Here is a 24969-nt window from a genome sequence, read left to right on the forward strand (position 1 = left end):
AATTTATGCATCACGTATGAGGTGTATGAATATGCAACAGGCTATTGCTTTTAAGGGTTAATCCTCTGTTAACGAGTATCTTTTTCGGGTTAGTGCTGCCCAGAAAGAGGTACCCGGACTGTCCGTAACACTTTGTTTCTATTGTCTCATATTGTCCTAATTCAAATTGCCCAAATTATTATTACTCTAATTGTATTACTAATTTTATAACCATTTTATTACTATTAAATTTTTTAAATTTTAACAACAAGCGATCGGCGTTTTTCACACGTGCCAGCGGTGCAGGGGCGCTCCGGGTGAGTCACGCCGGGCAGCGCCAGTCGCGACAGGAGCCCCGCCCGCCCACCGCCCGCGCGGCGCAGACCAGACCAACTGCTGCGGGGGGAGCGCGGCCGCTCTGCGCCGCTCTGCCCGCCCGCAGGCCCGGGGAGAACCGGAGCTCCTGGCTCCTCACGCTTCGCTGCCCAGCTCCGAGGCGACTTCAGCCGCTCGGTGCTGCGGGCCGCGGTCCGAGCCCCCCTGTGTCCCCCCGTGCCGCCGGGCCGTGGTGCCGGCACGAAGCGGCGGGCGGTGCCCGGCGCCGAGAGCGGCGGCGGCGGCGCGGGAGGGCGGACAAAGCGGAGCGCGGCCGGGGCGGGCGGCGGTGAGAGGGGACGGGGCTGGCATTCGGGATCGGGGTTGGCATTCGGGATCGGGGTAGGATTAGCGGGAGGGGATAGGACAGAGCCGGGGATATCGCGGTACGGGCGGTGGAGGGGCGTCCGCGCCGCTGGTGCGCGGAGGGAGGGAGGAAGGAAGGGCGGGAGGGGGGCAGCGCTGATGGAGCTGGTGATGGAGTTGCTGGGGAGCAGGACGGGATGGGACGGGGCACCCTTCGGGTGAGGGAAGGGGAAATCTCGGTACGTGCGGCCTGGCCTCAGTTTCTCTGTAGGGAAAACTTTGCCGGGACGCTCCCGCCCCCGTTGCGGGCCCTCCCCCTCGGCGGCGCGGCCCCGGTGGCTCCTGCAGTGACCCTGCCGTGCCTTGTCCCCCTCCGCAGGGCACTATGAACGAGGAGCAGTTCGTGAGCATCGACTTGGACGATGACAACATCTGCAGCGTCTGCAAGCTGGGCACCGAGAAGGAAACGCTCTCCTTCTGCCACGTCTGTTTCGAGCTGAACATCGAAGGTGAGGTTCCATGGGAGCTGGAGCCTTCCTGGGCCAGCCCGGCCGGGGCTGGGCGCACAGAGAGCTCCTCCAAACCTTCCGTCGGGTTTGGAAACGCCTGTCTGTAGATAAAGTTTTAAATCAGTTTGTTTTTTAGCTCTAAAGGTGGGTGCTGCTCCTCCAGACGTGAAGGTGAGCCCTCTCTTTCCAGAGCCTCTGGAATGCCCTGGTGTTTATTCCATCTCCTGGCATTAGACCGCTGATGTTGGACTTGCGGTCTGAATCCCGTTCTGCCTTTATTAGCTCAATAATTAGAGGGGGTCTATGTATAAAGCAAGCTTAAATTGCAATTTTTATAGCATGATATTCGGGGTTTTTGGAAGCAGATCGCTTTGCTTTCACTAGATCTGCAATGGGGAAAGGAATTCTTGTTTTCGTATTTTCTTTCTGAAATTATGAAAGAAATTTCAAAATTTCTTTTTGTTTTCATAAAATGTTGGTATGTGTAATGTGATAAAACAGGGTTCATTATCAAAGCTTCCTAAAGTCAGCAGGTTGTAAAGTAGGAGTTCTTGCCATCTTTTAAAAGACTAATCTTGTAGAACCATTTTGGCCTCCAGAATAGTATTTTTAAAATTTTAAACCAGTTTCGGTAAAGAATTTCCCCTCCTTGTTGCTTTTCTTCATGCATGAATGAACAGTAGATTATGTTTGTCCCTTTTTAAGTCAAATTGCTTGTCTTTGGAGCAGCAAAGTAACTTCTTCCCCTTTCATAGAGTGGTCTTCCCCAGTTGTATGTAGGTATAACTACCCAGAGTAATTTATGTTGCTGTGAGGCAATTGAATATGAGGATCTCAACAGTATTATGTGATTAGTCCCATCATTTCTGTTATCATTTCTTGATAACAGATAGTAGACTTTTGTTGCTAGTAGAGGCAGTGTATTTCAATCTGAACACTACTTTGATACTTCAGAAGTAATTGCCATTTTTTTTGCTTTTGTTTAGAAGAGACATAAACATGCCTGTGTACTTGCAGTTTTTGTTGAAACTCAAGAGCAGCTGTCTAACCTAAGTCAGTCTCTTTGAGTTTTCTTACTGCTTTAGAATATTAGGTTTAGACTTCTCAATATGGAGAGAGGATGTTTCTCTCTCTAGGCTTTGAAAACATACCAGCACACTGAGAATTAAGTGCTTCCATTACACTACTAATCTAGTTTTGTTTTGAAAGTGTTGAAAGTGATAGAACACATTAAAAAATTGCTGGATGGTTTCTGTGCTCTGTTGTTTGAGATAAGCTGTGGATTTGTTAAAGCTGCTTGTTATGGCTGTGACTTTACAAAGTGATCATGTGTTTTAAGTGGAATAGGTTTGGGATTTTTTGCTCTAAATAGCCTTGGTGGTAGGAAAGACTTAATCTGTGGAAACCTTTACATAATCTTCTAAATTTCCAGTTAATTTTAAAAGGAGGCTGCATGGAATAGAATAGTGATAAAAGCTTCCCTGAAGTTATAGGCCATTCTTTTATTTTGCATAATAAAAGTATACATATCTTTGATCATGTTAACATCAAAATGCCTCAATTTCTGATAGTCTAGCTTTTGTGTGCCACTTTGAAAAGATGTACTGTTACTGCTCATAGGGAGGAGAGGCTTAAAAGTGGCAGAGGCTGTGTCAGTGACTTTTTATATAGAGTCATTATAAGGCTTTTTAGCTGAGCTACTGCATGAGTCAGCTCTTTACCATACCTCTGGTCACACTTTTCCTACTTTTGACATATCTCTACATTCCTGTATTATTTTTTTTTTTTTGTGACAAAGACTGATTTTTATGTGTCTCAAAAAAGTCTTTTGGCAGCCCTGGGTACAGCATGAACTGGGTGATTCACTAAAGCACAATGTTATGCTGGATGTTTTCATACTGACCTCCTGGTTATGTTTTAATGGAGTTCAGATACATTAAAACTTGTTGAACAGAATCAGCTGCAAGTTGCATCAACTCCTGTAGATGTGTTATCCCACACTTACAAATGAGTGTTGATCTTGCTGATAGTTTGTCTTTTTATGTAGCATCATATTTAAAACTGTCAGCAATTAAAACCCATACATAAATTAAGTATTTCAGGAAGTGAAGTAGGCAATTCTAAAAAAGATACTCATGCAACAGCTAAGACAGGCTTGCTCATTTTTGGTGTGGAACTGCTCCCTCAGAGAAGCAGGAAATAGCTGCTGTTGGAGAGCAGGCAGGCTATTAGTCACAGCTCAGCATCTTGCAGGATGCTTGAGTACTCCCACTGTTTGCAGCACCCTGTTAACTTCCATGTGTTAAGTGCTGTCTGACTTAATTGGAATGTGTGGCACCTCTTCCATCTTTCCTGACCATGCAGTGTGCACCAGGAGCTGGGTTGGGATAGAAAGGAGAATTACAGATGATGTGCAAGGGCTGGCAGTGGGCTTGGCTGTCTTAGGTTTGCAGTTGGACTCTTGAAGGTCTTTTCTGACCTACATATACTTGTGGTTTGTGAGTCTAGGCATGAAATTCTGGAAGTAGGCTTCCCAGCTTTCTTTTTTTAGCAGGGCATCATATTAACAAAACTGCTGAGGACAATTCTGTTTCCCCTCATGCCAGCAGCATGTGACTGCTTAAACCTGGGCATGGCAAGTCCCTGTGCTGGGAACTGGTGCAGCTGAACCCTCAAAACAGACTTTCTCAAGTGTCTGTGAATAAAATACTACAGAAATATAATTTACTTAATTACAGTGTAATCTAGTGATGATGAATCTCTGCAGCTCCTGGCATCTGTGAATTCAGCAGCTGTACAGGTTTGCCTGTGTCTCAATGGTGATGTTGATTGGCTTGGGTCAGTAAGAGGAGGAATTAAAAATGGGGGACTTGGAAACCATCCCCATGTCCAGTAATGACTGGTGTCTGGATTAGTGTTATGACATGGCTCAGCCCTTACTTTCCTGACATTGGAGTGTTTATTTGTAACCTTTGTTATGTTTGGATGGTATCTTGGTAATGTTACATAACTGGGGGGGAAATTGTGTTTCTTTTATAGTCCTTTATAGAGAATACTGCTATACAGAAAGCTTAATCTGTCTTCTGTCTTGATTGAATTTCTATTTGAGGAAGTCAGTTACTGTGCCATAAAGCCTTTCATTTTAATCAGATATCAGGTCTCCATCATAATTTTTCTAATAATAGATTTTTAGTATTTTAGTGAAATAAACTGTGATTATGCTTCTTACTAAGTTCAGTTAATTCACAGAAACTGCTGGTTTGAGTGTAACTGGGAGATCAGCTGTAGTGTCTGTCCCAGAATTTATTCAGGAGGGATACATATGGATTATAGGATCTATTTTTCTGAAGCTGACTGAAAGAGTTATAGCAAGGAGAGAAGAAAAGAGAACGTGGGCATTGGAATAACTAAAGCCAACATGCAGGTTTGAACTTAACCCTGTTAAATGTCTTCTGTCTTTCTTAAACAAGGAAAGAGCAACATGCTCAGCAGAGTTTAGTGGTTCTGGTCTTCAGTCTAGAAGGGGTGAGAGCAGTGTTGTCTCTGCAAAGGGCAGGATTTTTTTTCCAGTTGCACTGGCTCACCCAGCTCACTTAGTTTGAGGATTCACACTCAGGGAAGCTGAGTGTACTCAGCTACACCTAAATCCTTCTGTTGCCCAACTAGCTTTTGTATCTGAAGGTTCATAGTCAGGTAATACAACAGAATATTAATGTGCTTCTTAAAGTTCAAAATATGCAAAGCACTTACATGTGAAATACTAAACATTTTGAAAAATGAAGCTGATTGTGGACAGCGTTTTTAAAGTTGTACATGGGTTTTAGAATATCCTGGTGGGCAGGATCTGCTGGACTTTAATGCTGGGCTTTGTTTGCCTTGTGCGGATGAAGCGAGCATCAGAGATGGTGCATTGTTTGCTTTTCTGAGTAGGTGTCACAGTAGTAATCAGTGGATTGAAACAGGAAATGTTTTAAATTCATCTGTAGCTGGTTTGCATAAGCCAGGAAATCACGTGTTGTGTGTGTTAGTGGAAACAAAGTTCTTCTTTTTAATTTCATTAGAATATGAGAAAATGATTAACTGAACTCTGCTAGCAGAGACACAGTACTAACAAATCTGCTATGATACCAGGGGTGGGAAGAAATGCCTGAAAACTGAAAAATACACACTTGTGTATGTATTAAAACTGTCTGTAAATGTATACATCAACAAAACAAAATCCTCTGCCTGAATATGGTGTTTTGAAACTCCAGCTGTAGCATTTCCAAGTTCTGGATGCTCCATCCCTCGAAGTGTTTTAAGGACAGGTGGAATGGAGCTCTGAGCACCCTGCTCTAGTGGAAGGTGTCCCTGCCCATGGCAGGGGGCTGGAATGAGATGATCTTTAGGGTTCCTTCCTGCCCAAGCCAGTCTGTGGCTCTGTGTGATCATTTATCCCGTGTGCCACCCCTCACACAGCAGCAGCCAGAGGCTCCTGCCTGTGGTGCTGCTTAGAGGTGCTCAGGTTCCTTCCCACAGGAAGGCATTGCACAAGGCAGCTGTGTCCTGGCATCCTCTGGACACCTGTGGAAATACCAGCTTCAGGATCTTAAGACTTGAATGTTTTTGTTTGAACATCAAACTTGGAAGTCTATAACAATTATGACTTCTCTTTACATTACTTTACATAGTGTGTCTGTCTTAATTGGGTTTATACTGGTATTTCTTAAACCTGTGTTTCCTTACATTCAAGAGTTGTAATGGTGGCAAATGGTAATAGAAGTGGAAAATGTGATTGTTTGAGATGATTTTTTACTCTTTTGCTTGTCCAGTGCTGCTAACTACAATAACATCTTGGAGAATGCTAGCTGACAAGCAAACTGGCTCACTTCCATTTCTGTTTAGAGCTGAACAGCTGAATAGCAAATGACAGTTCCCATCCCAGGTCCTGTAACATAAGAGACAGTGTAAGTACTGGGCATCCATTCCCCTGATTTATGTCAAAGTAGTTAGGTTTCCATGGTCCTTTAAAGTGCTGATAGACTCAGCTTTGAGGCAATTTCAGCATCAGGTTAGTGCATCTGAGTCTCCAGGCTGAGGCAAGGATATTATGTTATAAATAAATCTGTCTTACCGCATAGCTTTTTTCCTGTTAAGGTCTGTAAAATCTTGTATAATATTCTGTGTTCATTTAAAAAAAAAAAAAAAGGAGGGGGTGGGTTTAGTTGTTGCAAACGTGTAAGCATTGGAATTTCAGGTTTTTTTTCCTTTTTACACCCTACAGAAGAATATCTCACTGAAATAAAATGTTTTGTAAGGTATAGTTGAAACAAGTGGAAATCACTGTTTGATTTAATTCTGTTCCAGAATATTACACATTCTTATTTTTACAGTGTTAATAAAGTGATAAACAATAAAATAGATAATTCTGGCAATAAAAGCTAAAAATTTCCATCGTTGCCCTTTAGACTAGACAGGTGAGAACTCATTTCAAGGTAGCATTTGCAGACCAGGGGTATGACTCATTTCTGCAAAGTTGAATGGACATGTGAACTTAGCTGCAGTTTTCATGAAAGCTCTTAACTACAAATTCAGGTCTGAGCATGATTGGAGATGCTGCTCTGGATCTGAATGCTATACAAGTGCCACTGAGTAATGCTAAGATGTGGAGCTGGTTCAATAAAAACATTTTTGCATTCTTAATGTGCAGATTTGGGAGGTTTGTCCATGCAAACAGGATAATTGAGTATTTATGTTACCTGGCATCATCCAGACTGCAGAAATTCCAGCTTATGACTTCCACTCTCTTCTGGTTGTCTGTTTAACTGATTTTTCTTACAAAGTATATAATATTTTCAGTAGTGAAGTTTTCATCAGTCATTGCTTTGTTTAATACAGTAGCAAATTCTTCTTAGTAAAGTAGTTTATAAGGAACATGATTTTTGAAAATATATTTAAGGGGCCAGCTGGATTTCTCTTCTGTCTGATATCTTTGCTCTGTGCTAAAATACAAATGAGCTGATAGGAATGTAGTGGGAGGTGATTTGTGTGCACACTTGATATATGGAAAGTACTGGCATTATCATATGAAAGCGAGGAGAGAACTTTAATTTATGAACAAGATAATATCTAGTATTTGCAAAGTGTCTGGTTTTAGAAGTTAATGAATGGCACTGGCATCTTCCTTCTAGCCAGTCTAATAAATCATAGGATTTAACTCTCAAATGACATTGCATGTAAACCCTTAAAAGTAGCAGTTGGCTTTACATCTTGTCAAGCAGATGTACTGGAGATACACATCTCTAATGATCCTGCTTTTCAATGTTGGCAGAATTGTACAGCTGAAGAGTATCAGGTTTTTGTCATTTAGACACGTGGATAACTTGTTGTCTTAGGTTATCATGGGCTGCTTTTGTCTCATGCATTTTGAACCGGTCTTGGGATCTGCTTTTCTGGGACCCCCCCTCTTTCAGCACTCTTGGTAAGCAGCCTATGCAGCAGTGGCTTGAAATAAACAGACATGAACACTGAATGTCTTGTGGAGCCTTTCTGCCTGCACACGAGGTAAACCACACTGAGCTCATCTGACCTTTGTGCTCCCAGTGGACACTCACAGATGTCCAGGAGCTGTTCCATGAGCTGGCTGAACATCCCTGTTTACAGAGTGCTCCTGATGTGCACAGCTGAGGGGAGCAGCAGCTGGAACATCTGGGAGCACGCAGTGAAGATCAGGGCTCTGAAAGTGGGCAGCCACAGGCAAGGGTTCTTGCTTACTCTGGGATTAAAGGAGAAGAGCAGAGGTGTCTGTCACAAATCCCTCTGGAGTTCAGTGTTTCAGGTGAGGTGAATTGTGTCTGAGAAGGAAGGAATGACCTGTTGCCTGTTAGGTCTCCACAGCTAACTCAGACTGGAGGCAGAAGAGATGGTCAGGTATAAATCTTTACCCATAAGTATTTGTAAATTCTTTAGGGAGGCTTTGAGTAACTAATGGCATAGTACAAACTTATCATTGACTATTCATATGTCTACAAATATTCCTGTTAATTTTAGTTCATCTTAGATTCAGGGGGGATTTTCTACTTCAGCTGCTATTCACCATTGCAAAAAATAAATTAGTTTACAGCAGTAGATTAGAAAATGCTAAGAGGGAATATTAGCTTTCTTTAATGTTATTTCCAACTGATGGATCTGAAAGACCAAATAAGAAGTTTTATTGGGTTTGTGTTTCTTTGGAGAATAGCAAACAAATGAAAAAACCCACAGTGTTGAAGATAAGCAGGCTAATGATCACTGATTTATTTTTTTCTATGGAAACATTTGTGAAGGGTTGTGGAATAATCTTGGTATTCAAGAACATTCCTTTTAGAATTGGACTTGTTGATTACTATTATAATCTCCAAATAGGACAGCTCTTCTAGCCAGCTTTATATAAACGTGAGCAAACATTTCAATTTTAGTTCTGTGTCTTTATCATGAAGAAGAGTTATACATAGTTCTCAGTGAATCAGTTGCAAAGGCAGAAATAGTCTTTGTAGATTTCTTACTGTCAAAAGAGCCAGAAAGCAAAAAACTTTAATATGATGAAAACTAATTTACTTTCAAGTACAAATGCCTTAAAATGGGGTAGAATTGTTGAGATGTTATTGCTCACCTGGTTATCTTGTAAATATTCTCCCTGCTCTCAGCTTCTTTACAGTTATGAATAAATAGAAGTTAAAAAAATGTGTATTAAACTGCCTGATTGCTAGTCATGCATTTACAAAATTACTTTGTAGGAGTGAATTAAGAGTCATGTTGACTGGCTGCCTTGCATAGCTTATTAATTGAAAGTCAGGGTTTGGGTTGAGGTTTTTTTTTTGTGCCTAAGAATTAGGCACTTATGTAGGATGTCCTGTCAAGTCAATATACAAAGATATTGTTAAGTGATATGTTCATATTTCATCTAGGACACATGAGGTACTAGAATCAGAAACAAATAATGGATTGTAAGCACTTAGGTTGTTTTATGATTTGTCTGGAGGTTTGGCAGACATCAGCCTGTGAATCATGTGCACTTGAGGAATGATCTCTGGCATGAGCTTGTTTCCTAATAGCATCTGTGCTGTCTTAAGTTTGTTAGATATGGTCTTCTAGACATCAGTGAATTTTGTGGGATTTTTTTTTTTCCCTGCAGATTAAACTTTTCTTCTCTGGGTGGTTGTTGGGTGGGATTTTTGTTGCTTTTTGAGGGGTTTTTTCCTTCTCTGAAAAAGTAAACGTGAAACTTAGAGTGTACTTGGACATAGTCTGCAGTCCTGTTCTTGGAAAGTAAGAGACAAGGAGCAAATGTACATACCTGCAAATGGGGGAGCGGGGAAGTTGATGGTTTCATGATTGCAGACTTGAAGAAACAGACAAAAAGTAAGAAAGATTGAGGTTGATGTTAGCAAACAGAAATGTGAAGACAGAACTGAAACCCTGTGAAAGTCCCCGAAACTCACCATAGCTGTTTATCAAAATTGCAGTATTGCTTCTTGTTTTGTACAGAAATCTTGCCATGCTTTATTCATCTGTTGGTGTATAGTGTTGAATAAAGCAATAAAATGGAATGATTTTTATATATCACTTAGTCCATGCCAGCTCACCAGATTGTGGCTTTTTCTGCAGTTGTGATGAAGGGAAAAATATGAAGTAGTCTGAGTGGAGTATGAAATCTTCCCAAAAAGAAATGGACATCTTTTCTGCCTCATAAGGCTGATGGTATTGCCCACAACAGAAGGATTTGTTCCAGAGAACCATACCCTAACTTGCTGTAATTCTGGTGTGTGGTTGTTAGTTTGTGCTGGCACAGCAGCTGCTGTCCCTGCTCAGCTCTTCCAGAAGGTTATGGCTGATGTTCTCTGCATAGGAAAGGACTAATTGTCACCTTAGGACAAAGGAGAGGTGGATGCTTGTTTTAGTTTTGTGTGTGATTGTTACAGTAAAAATCCAAACCAGTTCTGTGAAAGCTGAAGCAGGTCTGTTAGCAGTTCTCTGCAAAACTGGTTTGGATTTGCACATTTTCAGTTCCTTACTTTATTCAAGATTCCTTAGATAGGACCCCTTTGAGGGTTTTGCAGTGGAATAGGAGAAGGGGTAGGATGTAAATTCTGATCTATACTGGAAGTGTTTTGCAATAACCTGCCCTGTGCTCAGAAAGAGGGACATTGTGGCTAATGTGTGGCATATAAATAGCAAAGTTTAAACTCTTGAAGTAGCATGGGTTTTTTTTCTTCTGTAATAATTGCTCATTTCAGGCACTCTATTACTGAGTTCGGATAAAACAGATCTCTTTCAGCAGCATGCCTTTAGAAGGGGGAAGTTAGCAATGTTCAGAACTCTTAAAAGATAAACTCATCAGAAGGAAGCACTTGAATAACCTTGAGCTTAAGACTTGGACATAATTCAGTTGGGGCTTCATGAGGTCATGCTGCACTTGTTCTTTCTTTGTGTAACAATTTGTGTGTTGGCTATTTTGTGTGGTCTTATGCTCCTCTCCTACTGGACAAGTAACATTTATTCCCATTGAAATAATGAAGCAGCTTCAAAGGAATTTTTTTTTTTTAAGTGATACCATCAGTATTCCGTCATTTGTTGTGCGGGTGTGTTTGTTAGGTGGGTTCCTGAGCATTATTGTATGGAAAATTGTGCAAAGCATGTTTTTCAGCCCATTGATTATTTTCTGCAAGTAAAAGAAAGCACTAGGAGCAGCAGCAAGGTAGAATGTTGAAGAATCACTTGGGTAAAGCAAGTAACATTCAACAAATCACTCTGAAGTTTTCTAGGGTTTGTAGTGTTGTGAATATATTTGCCTTATAATTTCACTTGACAGTGTTTGCTTTCCCTTGATGGCTTAAAGACTTAAGGTTCCCATCATGCTACTTCAGTTAAGCAGGCTTGCTCTATTTAAGTGGTGCTGATAAGTCATGAAAACAAATAACTTGTCTTTCTTGTTTTCAATAGAAATGTTTGTTGGGGTTTTTTAAGTCTGTGTAAAGAAAGAGAGGTAAAATAGCATTGCTAGTAGGCAGCAGATTATGCAGAGTTTAAGAGAAGTTGGTGAGTATTTGTTTGCTGAAAGAGGTCAGAAAGTATTTTGAGGTGTGGATGAGAATGTTGACTGCCCCACTGAAAGGGGCCCTCTTACTCTTACTTCTGGAGTAAAGAGTGTACTTTACTCCAGAACTTCCTTCTTAAAAGTTGCCTCTAGTTAGTATCTGAGTTTTGTTTCTTCTAATAGTTACCTCATGAACAGAAGGAACATCTGTTTTCATGACTTTACCTTTTTCCCCTGGTGCTAAGAACAAAATTAATTCCACTGATTTTTTCTTTTATTTTCCAGTTTTTTAGATATTTTTGCCCCATAAATTGTGTGCACTCTCAGGAACTCAGCCAGAAAATAACTGCGCTTAAATTTCAGTGCTGCCCAAAGAGTGGAAAATCAGCAATTTGTGATGGCTACTCTAGATGTTTGAACTCCCCAACTTCAAACAGCAGATACCAGCAAGTGAGATAATCAAAATGAGGTGCTTGGGTTTGTTTTCAGTTTCATGTTAAAAATTTTACCTTTTCAGATTAGTTTTGAGACTAGTGTGGGATTATGTGGGAATCAGTAACTTAACAAAAACGTTGTATCATTTGTTAATTGTATGGGGTGGGGAGATTACACTGTACCACAAGAATTTAAGAGGGTAAATCAGACTAGAACTTAGACTTGTTGTAACATGTAGCTTTGTTCTGACTGTCTGTAAATGTCTCTGTTATCAGATTTTGTTGCCTGTTGCATTTCATGGATTTTCTTTTATTTTAGTCACTTTTAATGGCTAAAGATAGGATTGCTGCAGGTTGGTTCATGTTGCCTAGATTCAGAGATACAGTTACATTGTTTGTTGTTTTAAATACTTCAACATTAAGCACTTTCAACCTCTGATTCACAGGTATGTTATTGTTATTTGCAGTGATAAACTTGTTAGACAGAATTGGTTTTCATTGTATTGAGACCCTCCCAAGTAATATATGGGGTACTGAGATAAATGACAAACTGTTTATTATTCTGGACTTGGATTCTGAATCTACTGTGTATGTAAAGAAAAATAAATATCCAGTGAAGTAGCAGAAAGTAATTTTGTAGTGGGGCACTATTAACTTTCTGGAATAGTCATTTCTCATACCATCTGTGTTCACTCACCAAGTGCAGATCTTCACAGATTGTGTTCCTTTTTAACCTGTCAATCACTAGCTGTTACTTAGAGGTTTAAGTTACCTGCTGTAGCTATTTGAACAGCCTTTGAGGGAGGATGAGCAAAGAGGAGAATAAACATCCATCTTGTGTGATGTCATGGTTTAACCTCAGTGGGATGGGGAGAGAATTTCAGCTTGTGGGCTGAGACAAAGACAGTTTCAAAGAGAGAGCAAAAGCTGCCTGTACAAGCAAAGCAAAATAAGGAATTCATTCATTGCTTCCCATGGTTGTGCAGGTGTTCAGCCATCCCCAGGAGAGCAGGGCCCTGTCATGCATCACGGTGACTTGGGATGACAAACACCATCACTCCAACATTCCTCCCTTCCACCTTCTTCCCCCAGCTTTATACAGTGAGCATGATGCCATCTGGTGTGGGATATCCCTTGGGTCAGTTGGGATCAGCTGTTCCACCTGTGTCCTTTCCCAGCTCCTTGCAACCCCCAGCCCACTCGCTGTCAGGGTGGTGAGAGAGGCAGAAAGGGCCTTGATTGTGTGTGTAAGCCCTGCTCAGTGATAATGAAAACACTGCAGTGCAAATCCAAAACACAGCCCCATATTACACTGTGATAAAAATTAACTCTATCCCAGCCAAAACCAGCGCACCTTAAATGAATTTCAGGACAGTTTAATGTTGGCAAGCATTGACAGTATTAGAGCTTGCCTCCCTAGCTAGGCTCCAGGCTTGTACCAGTGCAAAATAATAAACTATGACTGAGACCTAGTTATGTTTGACCACTTGAATGAGACAAGCCTGCACCCTGCAGTATTTGAGCAGATGGCTCATAACATTATGCATAGAAGATGGAAGCTTGTATGAGTGCTGTCAGACTGCTCTTCAGGATTGTTCTGTAGAACTTGCTGGTACACAGTTGGGTTTATTTTACTTCTGCAGCTTATACACTTGTGTGTAGGGGGGATGCAGCATGTATGGAGTTGTCAGTTTGCTTCATCTCTGTCACCGTGCAAGAGGCACATGCTGAAATCCTGCTCCAGAGATTGTGGTGTGCACAACACTTTGTGTGAGAAGGGCTCTAGCCTGAGGGAAACTTCACAAATTTTGGACTGTGAGGTGCCCTTGTTTGCTTCAGTGATAAGACTGATCACTAAAGTTTTTGTTTTCTTGGTTGCTTGTGAGTAAAGATATTAAAAAATTAGCAGTAAGTGAACTTCTTTCTGTTGTGTCTTTACAGGAGTACCAAAGTCAGATCTTCTACATACAAGATCTTTAAGGGGGCACAGAGACTGCTTTGAAAAATTCCACTTAATAGCAAATCAGGACTGTCCACGATCAAAGCTCTCTAAAAGTCCTTATGCAGAAGTAAAAAATATCTTGAGCAAAAAAATTAACTGGATCATACAATATGCACAAAACAAGGATTTAGACTCTGATTCTGAAAGCTCAAAACCATCCCAACACCAGCTTTTTAGCTTCAGACATCAGACTGATAGAAAGCTACTCCCACAGTTTGACTCCCCAGTACCTAGATACTCTGCAAAATGGATAGATGGGAAATCTGGAGGCATCTCAAGCTGCTCACAGACTCTACTGGAACCAAGAGAATCCACTGATTTCAGACTCGGTGCTACCTTCTGCTGCAGCAGCGTTTTGTGGCCCAACCGCAGCCAGGTCCAGAAAGCTGAAAAAGCTGAAGGGGATTCACTTGCCAGTGTTCATAGGAGACATCCTCAGCACAGCAGGGAGGAACGTGAGTATGCATCCATTTACACACAGCCTAGCAAGCTAGGGCATTCTTTCAAATACCTATTGACCACTTCATGTCTCCACAGGGCATTAGTTCTCATCCTGAAGTCCAGCATGTAAAATCTGTGGGGAGAAAAGAGCTACCTGGCTGAACAAATAGGGTGGTTTGGCTGGTGGTTTTTGTTTTGTTATTATTTTATTTTTATTTTTATTTTATTTTACTCTTAGCTGTAGCCCAGTCTAACACAGGACATGTCTAATGTATGCAGAACATTTAATTTTCATACGTCATTCCTGGGAGTTGCACAGCCCTGCCTGTGGAGGTGGAGGTTACTCAGCTCCTGCAAATCTCTCTCTTATTGAACTTGCACAGTGCCCTGAATTCCATTTCACAGAGACCTGCCCTAAACAGCAGGGGAAATTAGAGGTTCATGTAGCAGAACAAACTTGGGAAATAATAGTAGCAGACTTTCCAGTGCATTTTACAGGATTTGTTTTTTCCTTGTGTTTGTTGAGCTTAAGAAACTGGGAAAGCCCTTCTGCCACCATGTCCTCTTAAAGGCTGTAGCAGAAGACCTGAACTCTCTTTTGATGACTGTGGTGATGGTGAAAATAACAGAAAATTAGTTTCCTAGAAACGAATTTCCTAGAAGAAATCTTTAGAAAAAGCTAGGATATTTTAGTGTCTCTGGAATCAGGCTGCATGAAATGTGTTAGGAATAGATTCCTGGAGGTATGTGCTGTTACCATCCTGCTTTTTAGGCAGTACTTGGTCCTGAACTGGTGTATGTCCACTCTTACATTTGTAAATGAGAGAAGTAATTGGAGAGGGTTTCTGAATTTCAAAAGACCTGAGAAAGAAAACAAAGCACTGATAAAATATTCCAGGAAAAAACAGGTGATGAAAAACAAAGTAATAATGGAATCAGAATGTCAGAAGAGTCAGAGAAGGAGGTACTGTAAAAAGTTGGAATTGGCTTCTTTAGCCTCCCTTTTTTTTAACAAACTGACAACTCTGTCCTTGCAAAGCTGAGTCATTTCTCATTCTTTTTGAGAGGATTTTACTTAACTGCTGCATGATGTGTCATGCTGCATTTGTAGTGAATTAGTAGCCTTAAAGCCATAAATCAAAACAGATACGCTGGGCTGTTTGACCACCTGTCCACTGGAGTCATAAATTGGGATTACATAAATCAGGACAGCATATAACAGAGGAATTAAGGAAGCTTGACCTGGTTTATGGGGTTGTCTAACTGAAGTTAGTGACTTGGAATTTATCTCCAGTCTTTGATTTCAGGATGGGAACCTAAATCTGCATTGAGCACAATAACAGTTTTTTTCTTCTGACTACATGATGCAGCTTTGAGGCATTTTTGCTTGTATTTTGCAGTATTTACCTTTAAAAGACATTCATTTGGAATCTCTATGATTAAGTCTGTATGTTATATGTAAACTTAGACTGCCAGAATTAGGTACTTTCTTACTGCAATACTTTCAGTCTTAACAACATAGCTGTCTACTGAAAAACAGTATTAATGGAAATGTAAATAGCTTGGCCAGTATTTTTTCAGAGTTTGCCTCAGCTGTGGATAGAATAATATTTTACCATTTAAATTCAGTGTTCCTTCTCCCTTTCCCTTCTGTATCAGAATAATGTGCCATGAAACAGTCCTGTCCCAAAACACTCACATGAAACATGTGAACCAGTCTGCCTGCCAGATGACAAAATGTTAATGAAAATACTGAAGAATGGGGAATTAGCATCCTACCACTGGGCATAAAAGGGGGGGGAAATCTTGACATTTTTAGCTCTTAATTACTATATTAAATTTAGTCAGGGTTTTTATGGTGCTTGAAGAGTGGTAAAGTGTGAGAAGGGACTTTTCAGGTTTATTGATAGTTGAAGGTAGGCAGGAGCACCATTTTACCTGACTGATGGAGGAGAAAGGTGAATCTGTTTTATTCTTAGCTGGGATTATGTCTCAAGTACCAAGTCTTAGCTGTTGCCAGCTTCTTTGGTTTGGCAGTACTGTCAGCAATTTAACATCCCACAACTGCCAGCTCTGAGAAAGTTTGAAAGGGAAGGCTTAGGATAATCAAATAATCCAGTGGGTAGCTAAAACCCATCTTTTCAGAATTCAGGACTTTAAATTTGCCATGTAGAAACCTTTTGCACAGAGAAATCTCTGGAAAAAAGCTGCAGCATCGTTTTTTCTCTCAAGTACGCGATGAGAGCTTTGCTAAGCTGCAGCAGAAACAGCTTTGCTGAAGTTTAAAAATTGTATTTTAGAATTGCAAGGTCTTAAAGCTTGTGCCAGTGCCCAGTACCCCCTGTGGTGTTCAGATTGTCACTTTTCTTCACCGTGGTGACAAGGGCATCTCAGCAGCAGCCATGGCACCATGTGTGCCCACTGCAGGGTTGAGGGAACCCTAGGAAGCAGGCCAGTGATTCCCTGCTGTTGATCAAGGGCAGTGAAGAACACTTCCACAGTTCCCTCCTCTGAGGCTTAATGTGTATTTTCTGTGAGGGTGATCAATGCACACAACCTGAGATACAAAAGGGTTTTTGAATGATACAGAGGATCTTATAGTTCTCACCAGGAGCACAGAAGGAAACCTATTTTTATATGCTGGCCTTCATCAAGCCAGGATTGTCCTTCATAATTTGTCACTGAGATACTCAGTGGAAACTGTGCAAGTTATTCCTGTATGCATAAAGCACAAACCTTGATGACCAAAACAGGGAGCCACATGCTGAAAATTCTGTCAGGAAGCTGCTTCTTGCAGGCTGGGAAACATAGCAGGAGTTAGCTCAGAATTGTCCCCTTTTAATTGTCCACCATTTAAAAGATGTGCTTTCATGGCTTACACTGGGGAAATTGTGTTTTGCAGTCAGAGGAGGGTATAGTATTTAAATGTGCCAAGCAGTTCTGATTCTGGATGCTGTTGTTTTCAGGGCTTGATTTTCCACCTTTTTAACATTGAAGAGAGGGTTTTCTAATGGAGTAAGCAAATCCTTGTCTGTGTCAACATTAAAAAGAGAATTTTCAAATTTTCCCCAAATCACTGATAAGTACTGTTGCCTCTGACTTACTGCCACTCATCTGTTGATTTATTAGGATGCAAATAGGAGAAATCTTGAGAAAATAGGAGTCTGCTTAGGGATGCTTGTGTGACTTTGGTAGTAGTAATAACAGATTTTATTGTTGCAGTGACTACAATGACTCTAGGAGAGTTAAAGCAACTTAATGAAAAACTGCTCAAGCAAATCCAGGGTGAGAATTTTTCAATACTCTTTGTTTTGGGTTTGTGGTGCTTTGTCATAAAAAAAGGTCTGGTTTTAAAGAAGAAATTTTGATTGCCTTTCTGCCAGTTAAATTTTTAACAGAAGTCTCTTGTTTTGCATGGGAATGTGTGATATAGAGTGATTTCATTATGTAATCTGCTTTGGTGCTGCAAATTGGCACAGTATTCTCTTCAAGAATTTTACTAGAACCATAGAATTGGTAAGGTTGAAAAATGACCCTTAAGATCATCAAGTGCAACCATTAACCCAGCACAGCTAAGTCCCCCCCAAAACCAAGTGGTTCCTAAATCCCACATCTCCATGTCTGTTAAATCCCTCCAGGGATGGTGACTCCACCACTTCCTGGGCAGCCTGTTTTCAGTGCATGACAGCCCTTTCCATGAAGAAATGTTTCCTAATATCCCATCTAACTTTGCCTGGTGTAAGCTAAGGCCATTTCCTCTCATCCTGTCACTTGTTTCCTGGGAGAAGAGCCTGATCCTGCCTGGCTTCACCCTCCTGTCAGGAAGTTGTAGAGAATGATAATGTCCCCCCTGAGCCTCCTTTTCCCCAGGCTGAGCCCCCTCACTGCACCTCATCACACTTGTGCTCCAGACCCTTCCCCATCTCTTTTGCCCTTCTCTGGACACACTCCAGCCCCTCACTGTCTTTCCTGTGAGGGGCCCAAAACCGAACACAGTATTGAGGTGTGGCCTCACCAGTGCCCATCCCACAGGGGGATGATCCCTGCCCTGGTCCTGCTGCCACACTGCTGCTGATACAGGCCAGAGTCAGCTTTGTTTTCAATTCTGTACACATCCACCTTGGCTCAGGTTGTCTATAACTAGAAACAAAGTGATGCTGTTCAGTTTGCCATGCATACAAAGCTGTGCTGGACCACGAAAAGCAGAGCTCCTGTGCATGATCCCACTTAAATAAATGTCTGTGCCTCTTCCCCAGTGGTGTTTGTCACAGCTTCCTAAGGCTGTGTCAGTGCAGGGCCCAAGTGCACTGACCCAGTGCTGTTGTTGCAGATGTGTTTGAGGAGCTGGCCCAGCAGGTGCAGGAGAAGGACTCCCTGGCCTCCGAGCTCAACGTGCGCCACATCGCCATCGAGCAGCTGCTCAAGAACTGCTCCAAGCTGCCCTGCCTGCAGATGGGAAGAGCAGGGACGAAAGCCAACGTCCCCATCTAAAGGGAAACAACTTCCATCCCCCTAGAGCAAACTGTCCCTAACAGCATTGATAACCTTTAAGTACAGCTTCACCCGTATTTAGAAGCTTTTGAGAAAACTTGGGCAGCTTTCTCTTTGTATTCATAATCCCTGGGAAGTCTTATTCCACTTTGGGTTTAACAAAAAGGGCAAATATTTTGGGTATTAAAATCTGCTGTAATAAGGTTTATTCACATTTGGGGATTATTATTTTTTTCCCATAACTACGCATGAGCCTTGAAATGAATTCTGTGTTTTGTTTATAATAAAATTGTTTCTAGCAAAGAATGACCTGAAGCCTGTAAACCTGCCTCCTTCATACAGAGGACAAAATAAAAATTTGACTTTTGATCAGGTCTGATCCTGTTACATCCAAGAGAGCTTTAAGGGGAGAACAGTATTAATAAAACTCATGTTTTCTTATTTATTATGAGCAATATTTTATTATTGAAATTTTATACTAAATAAATATCACTATTTTAGGTACTTTTCCAGATCTCTTTATAAAATGTCTGAGTTACTCTGTGTAACATTTATGCCTTGTGTATGATTGTTTATCCTTTTTCAGGTCTGTATCTTTCATGATACAATTTTAAAAAGTATTGTTTCCCAAAGAGATGAATTTCACATGTTGAAGAAAAAAAACTCTAGTGGTGTATCAATTATTTTTATCAGCTTTATAACTGAAGAATTTGGTTCATGAGATGTTTAAAAAAGCACAGCATTTGCTTTAAATTTAAAAAAGAATCCATACTTTGGTTTTAATGCATAGAAGTTGTTTTATATGTGTGAAATTTTCAATGCTGAAAAATTACTTTGACGAAACTCAATAAATTTGTAATACTACACTGCCTTGTTATGATTTCTTTATAACGCTGGATCAGACTGATAAAGGGTTTTAATTCTGAAATGCAAGTAATAATTATACATAATAAATCAGAACAGCCTTTGTATTTTTTAAACTTATATCAGTCTACCATGACAAGAAATCTTTGTCTCTGCCAAAAATACTGCAGGGCTGTATGTGAGTAGCTGAAAGTTGCTGAGTTGCACTGAAAAAATCTGAGGGAGGATGGGATGAGTGGAAGATACAGACAAAAGTTAAAAGTCTATGTGCTTTTAGCTCTTGAAGTGAAAATTGAGTAACTTCTATAGCTGAGCTGAAGGCTGCCCAGTGTGAAGAAAGGTTTAGGTTTGATTTTAAACTCAAGCTGAGAAATAAGCCAAAGTTCAGAGTAGGTTTATTAAATGGCCTATGTGTAGTGATAACTGGGTGTCATAGGACAGGTTGGTTTTATTTGTGTTTTTATTAATTTTTATTATTTTCTTCCATATCCTCCAGCTGTTCCAAACCCCCTCTACAAATGCATGAGTAGGGACTTGAGCTTATCTGAGTATTTTATGGTTCAGGAGGGGAAAAAATCAGTATCATTGCTTGTGTATGCAGGTGAGCCTATGAGTAAGTGGGCAGCAAAAAATCCCTGATTCTAGTTTTCAGAAGATGGATTCATCTCCACCTGCAAGTCTGTTGGTAAACCTTGTTGATTCAGTACCAAGGCAAGGCTCAGGTGAGAGAAGCATCTCTGAGAAGGATCAGAGGGTCCTGGTGCAGAACAGACTGTCCCTGAGCCAGCAGTGTCCTTGTGGCCAATGGGGATCCTGGGATGCATTAGGAGGAGCTTGGCCAGCAGGTCAGGGAGCGATCCTGCCCCTCTGCTCAGCCCTGGTGAGGCACATCTGGAGTGCTGTGTTCAGTCCTGGGCTCCTCCTCAGGGCAAGAGAGACATGGAGCTCCTGGAGCAGCTCCAGTGGAGGTTACTGAGATGATGAAGGGATGGAGCATCTCTCTTATGGGGAAAGGAGGGAGCTGGGGCCATCCTAAACCTCCCTGGCACAACCTGAGGCCAGGGTTTGGGTAAGAAAGTGAATCCGTGGGGATGTGGAGAGGGTGGCTGGAGGGGCAGCAGCACTGCATCCCCTTCTGAGGAGGCTTTTCCTCAAATGCACAGGGGCAATGTGGGGACAGGGCTGTGTCCAGCCTGGCTGGGAGGGCTTTGGGATACTCGTAGGCCCCTCTGCTCCCCTGCCTGACACTGCAGAGCTAGTGACCACTGGTTTGTGTCCAGCATGCAGGGCCACAGCAGCTCTGAGCACTGCTTTGCTGTGGGGTGTACACACTGGGGCTCAGCAGGGCCCTGGGCAGGGCCCAAGTCCTCTGTGAGCCCAGGGCCTGGTACAGGGGCTCTCAGGGTATCTGCCAAGGACATTGTCCTCCCAGTGGTTCCTTTTTTCTCCAGGTAGCTGCATGCCAAGCTCCCTAGAGCCCAGACCAGCCCCCAGCTTCCTGCAGCCTCTGCCTGCCTCCCTCTGCCCCAGGGCAGCTGTGGGCAAACAGTCCCTGGCATTTCCTTCCTGGCAAGCAGCCAGTCCAGCCTGGCACACTTGTGGCCAGCTGGCAGCATTCACTGGGCAAGTTTGGCCTTGAGATGTTTGTTTTGGGGTGCTGGACTTTGTCTGCCTGGTCAGAGGATGCTCTGAGATGGGGAAGGAACTCAGGGAGAGCAATGAGCCTCCAGGTGGGAGCCACAGTCTTGTGTCTCTGCAGCAACATCATCAATGTGTTGGTGTTGTCATCTTTGCAGGGGTTCCATACTGTTGTCTCCTATCACAAAAGTTCCATACCTCCTTGGTGTTTCTCATGGGCAGCTGCTCAGAGCACTGACTCTTTCTCCTTCACAAAGCAACCAAGTGACTCCAGTTCCCTTCTCAAGGCCACCTCACTCTTTTATAGCACTCTTCTTCTCACTGGTTACAGCTGTGGCCTGGTAAAGTCAGGCCTGTTCCTAATCTTTGATAATTGGCCCAGCTGCAACTCCTTTGGGGTGAGATTACTTTCTACATTATCTTTATTTTCTTATATTCTATCCCCCTACATGTTGGCAGCAGATTCCCAGGGCATGGAGCAGCATGAGTACATGGACAGAGCCAGGCAGTGCAGGTGGGAGCTGCACTTCTCCCCTGGGGTGCCCACAGTCCTTTGCAGCTGTGTGTGTGTGTCCCTGGGCAGGCCCCAGGGGTTTTGGCCTGGGGGACTGAACTCGGCATGGAGAAGGGCTGCCTCATCTCAGAGAGCAGGGTGCAGCCTGCTCAGGGAAGGTGTGGGAACCCAGAACATCCCTCTGGCTGTCCAGGATGGCCAAGACCCCTGCCAGGGGGCTCAGAAGGCCTGGCATGGAGCCCAAAACACCTGTGGTTTTGATTATGACCCATGGAGCAAATTACCAACCTTATATGAAGATCAGCAAGCCACAACAGTCTAAGTAGAATATTAGTGAAGTTATCACAGGGTGGAAAAGTAGATTTTGGAGTTTTTAGAATGGGGGTTCAGGAGGCAAAATGGAGGAATCTGGGCGTGTCCTGCCTTTCTTCTTCTTCTTCTTGGCCTCCATCTTCTGCTCTAGACCAACTTACAGATTGGTCTAGAGTAGAAGCTCACTGTCTAACATAGGTGATAGGTGTTGGAAAGTAATTGTAAACATTGTACATGTAGTTTTTAGTATAAAGACATAACACCACCCCAGGGGCAGGCAGAGTGCCTGCAACTGTCCTGCTGAGTGGACCTTGGCAGGGCAGGAGAAAATTTTTTATAGATAAGGAACAATAAACAACCTTGAGACCAAGAAATGAAGAACTTCGACTCATTCTTCAAGTGCCTGGGCTGGGAAAAGAGACTTTTAACAATCCCGGGGTCACAGCAACCCAGAAAGGCCCCAAGAGGAAGGCTGATGGCAGTGCAGGCAGCAGAGCCCAGGACAAAGGGCTCCTGTGTTCACCCAGCCCTTGGGACAGATGGTGGGGGGACTGGATGTGACTGCTTCTGCTTGACAGGTGCCTGTGTGGGAGAGCTGGAAGCTCCCTCATCCTCCTGCTGCAGGGAGTGAAGAGGGCTGGATGCTGGGAGTGCAGCACCACTGCTCTCCCTTTCTCCCCCTGGGGGTGCAGCACCCATCTTCTGGATGTCCCCATGTCTTGGCATGGCACTGATGTTGGTTGCTCTCTCCTCACAGCACACGCCTGGCCATGCTCAGCAACAACCTGACGCACTGGAAGAAGCTCCCACTGCTGCCATCCCTGACTAACCAGCCGCACCAAGTGCTCGCCAGCGACCCTGTCCCCTTTGCAGACCTGCAGCAGGTGAGCGGGGCTGGGCTGAGCCCTGAGCCCTTGCCATGCTCCCCAGAGACACATCCTCGTCCTGGAGGAGCAGTAATGCCCTCCTGGCTTGCCCAGAGCCCTAACACAACTTGTTAGAGCTGAGGGCAAAGCCTAGGTCAGGTTTAAGGCCTTGCTAGAGGTGGGGGCAAAGCCCAAGACAGGCTTAGGGACTTGTTAGGGATGGAGGCTGACCTCCTGCACAGTTTCTTTGGGATAACTGGGGGTTTCAGTAGCCACCAGTGACACAGCCATGTCTTCATGCCTGCAGGTGTCCCGGATAGCTGCCTATGCCTTCAGTGCGCTCTCACAGATCCGTGTCGACGCCAAAGAAGAACTGGTTGTACAGTTTGGCATCCCTTGAACCTGCCTCCACCACTGCTGCTTCAGCGCTTTAGGTTGTTTTCGGTTTTTTCCTGATTTTTTTCTCTCTTTATATCCCTTCCCTCCCCATGCTGCTGCCACAGAACTTGGACAGATACCCTGTTTCCTCCTAAATGCCAAGGCGCCCATCATTGGCACATTGAGCCCACCTGCATTGCTTGAGGCTTTCTCCTCCTCGTGGGTGGGTGGGTGGGTGTGCGTGGGGAAGAGGCTGTGTCAGCTGGATGCTGCCTGGCACAGGGACAAGCACAAAGGGAACAGCCGGTGCAAGGAGGCCCCAGTGTGGGTCAGCACCATAAGCCAGGTCACCAGGATGGGTGGGCTGGAGCCAGGTAGATGTGATGCTCTGCATGGGGCCTGGTTGCTCCAACACCATACCTTCTCCTTTTTACATGTTTAGACCTTTATTTTGGTTGTTTGTTTTTGTTTGGTTGGTTGGTTGGTTTTTTTTTTTAATTACTATTATTTTTGCCACAGTAGATAAAGCCACGTTTATCCAGTGCTTGTCTCCACTGTTCTCTGCTGGACACAGCATGGACGTGATGGGGGCGCCATGCTCTGGTGAGGGGGGTACACACATCTCTCTGTCCCTTGTCACCTCTTTGATCATGTCCCATAGGGCCAAGAGGACAAGGGGACAGAGAAGGTATGATGACCCAGCTAAGGGGAAGGAAGCAGCTAAGATTCATAAATGCTCATGGTCAAAAGGAATGTACAAAGTCAGAGGGTTTCCAAATAATCAGAAAGTTTTATTAGTTAATTACACACTTGGTCTTAATCTCATTCTACGCTCACAGCGCAGGAACTACAACAAGGATGTTTTTCCAGTGCCGCCCCACAGTTGTTTATTACCAGCAGCCTGGCTAGACTCAAAAGCTAGACTATCTGTGTTTGAGACATACTCGTTAGGTCCGGTGCTCTGGGAACGGGATGCTCGGTGTGTCGCGGTGGCAGGCAGCGCTGCCCCCTGCAGTCCGCCCTGTGCGCCGGGTCCCGCCCCCGCTCCTCCCCCGGTCCGGCGGTGCCCAATGGGCCGCGGGAGGGCCGGGCTGGCGCGGCCTTCGAATAACAGCGGCCCGGCCCAGGGCCGGAGCCCGGCTAGAGCTGGAGCCTCGGCAACCAAGCAGGAGATGAAGACGGACACGATTCCCCGGACACGGTACGGGTAAAGCTGACACGAGGCGGCCCCGCTGGTTCCCTCGGCGGATCCCCTTCCCTAAGGGCGGGCGTGTGGTTCTTCTTTTCCCGGGGCTTGGCAGAGTCGGAGCATTCGCCAGCGGCATTCGGCGGCCGCGTTCCTTGCGAGTTCCTTTGCAATCCCCAGCGCCGGTTTGAAAGAACCTTCTCCTTGTGCCCTTCCTGTGCCGTGCTCGGGACAGCCCCATCCTGCGGCCCTGAGCCTCCTCAGGCAGCCCGGGCGCTGCGGAGATGACTTCCGAGAGTCTCCGGAACAGCAGCGAGGGGTGAGCGTCCCTTCCCCGCCCGACTCCTCCCTGATCTAGCTGGTGACCCATAGGTTGAATCTGTGGCTGCAGGGTGCGTGCGTATCGGGGGTAGATTTTCACAGCTGCATGTGACTCCAGTCAGGTTAGAGAGAGATGGAGCATCGGGGGCCGTTCTCTGCCGAGCCCCGGCTTCCCAGAGCTGCGCTGGGGCCGGGAGCGAGTCTGTGCCGGCCCCACTGGCATTATTGTGTCACTCGGCCTGGGCAGGGTGACGGCAGTGAGCGCGTCCAGGCTCGGACTATTCCCCCCCCCCCCCGTG

General features: G+C 43.8%; 2 protein-coding genes across 2 annotated transcripts; both read left to right on the plus strand.

Annotated features, from left to right (window-relative positions):
* The first annotated feature begins 441 nt into the window (after positions 1-441).
* On the plus strand, positions 442-19457 carry C2H21orf91 (chromosome 2 C21orf91 homolog). The gene is made up of 5 exons (XM_036390619.2): positions 442-643; positions 1040-1169; positions 13599-14114; positions 17323-17385; positions 18431-19457. Exons 2-5 carry the CDS (start codon positions 1046-1048, stop codon positions 18589-18591), a joined length of 864 nt encoding a protein of 287 aa, XP_036246512.1. The 5' UTR covers positions 442-643; positions 1040-1045; the 3' UTR covers positions 18592-19457.
* A 2085-nt stretch (positions 19458-21542) lies between these two features.
* On the plus strand, positions 21543-23482 carry LOC118685456 (ragulator complex protein LAMTOR1-like). Its single transcript, XM_054518606.1, has 3 exons — positions 21543-21607; positions 22677-22803; positions 23093-23482. Exons 1-3 carry the CDS (start codon positions 21543-21545, stop codon positions 23183-23185), a joined length of 285 nt encoding a protein of 94 aa, XP_054374581.1. The 3' UTR covers positions 23186-23482.
* Positions 23483-24969: the final 1487 nt, after the last annotated feature.

Source organism: Molothrus ater, chromosome 2 (assembly GCF_012460135.2).
Source record: "Molothrus ater isolate BHLD 08-10-18 breed brown headed cowbird chromosome 2, BPBGC_Mater_1.1, whole genome shotgun sequence".
NCBI lineage: Eukaryota > Metazoa > Chordata > Aves > Passeriformes > Icteridae > Molothrus > Molothrus ater.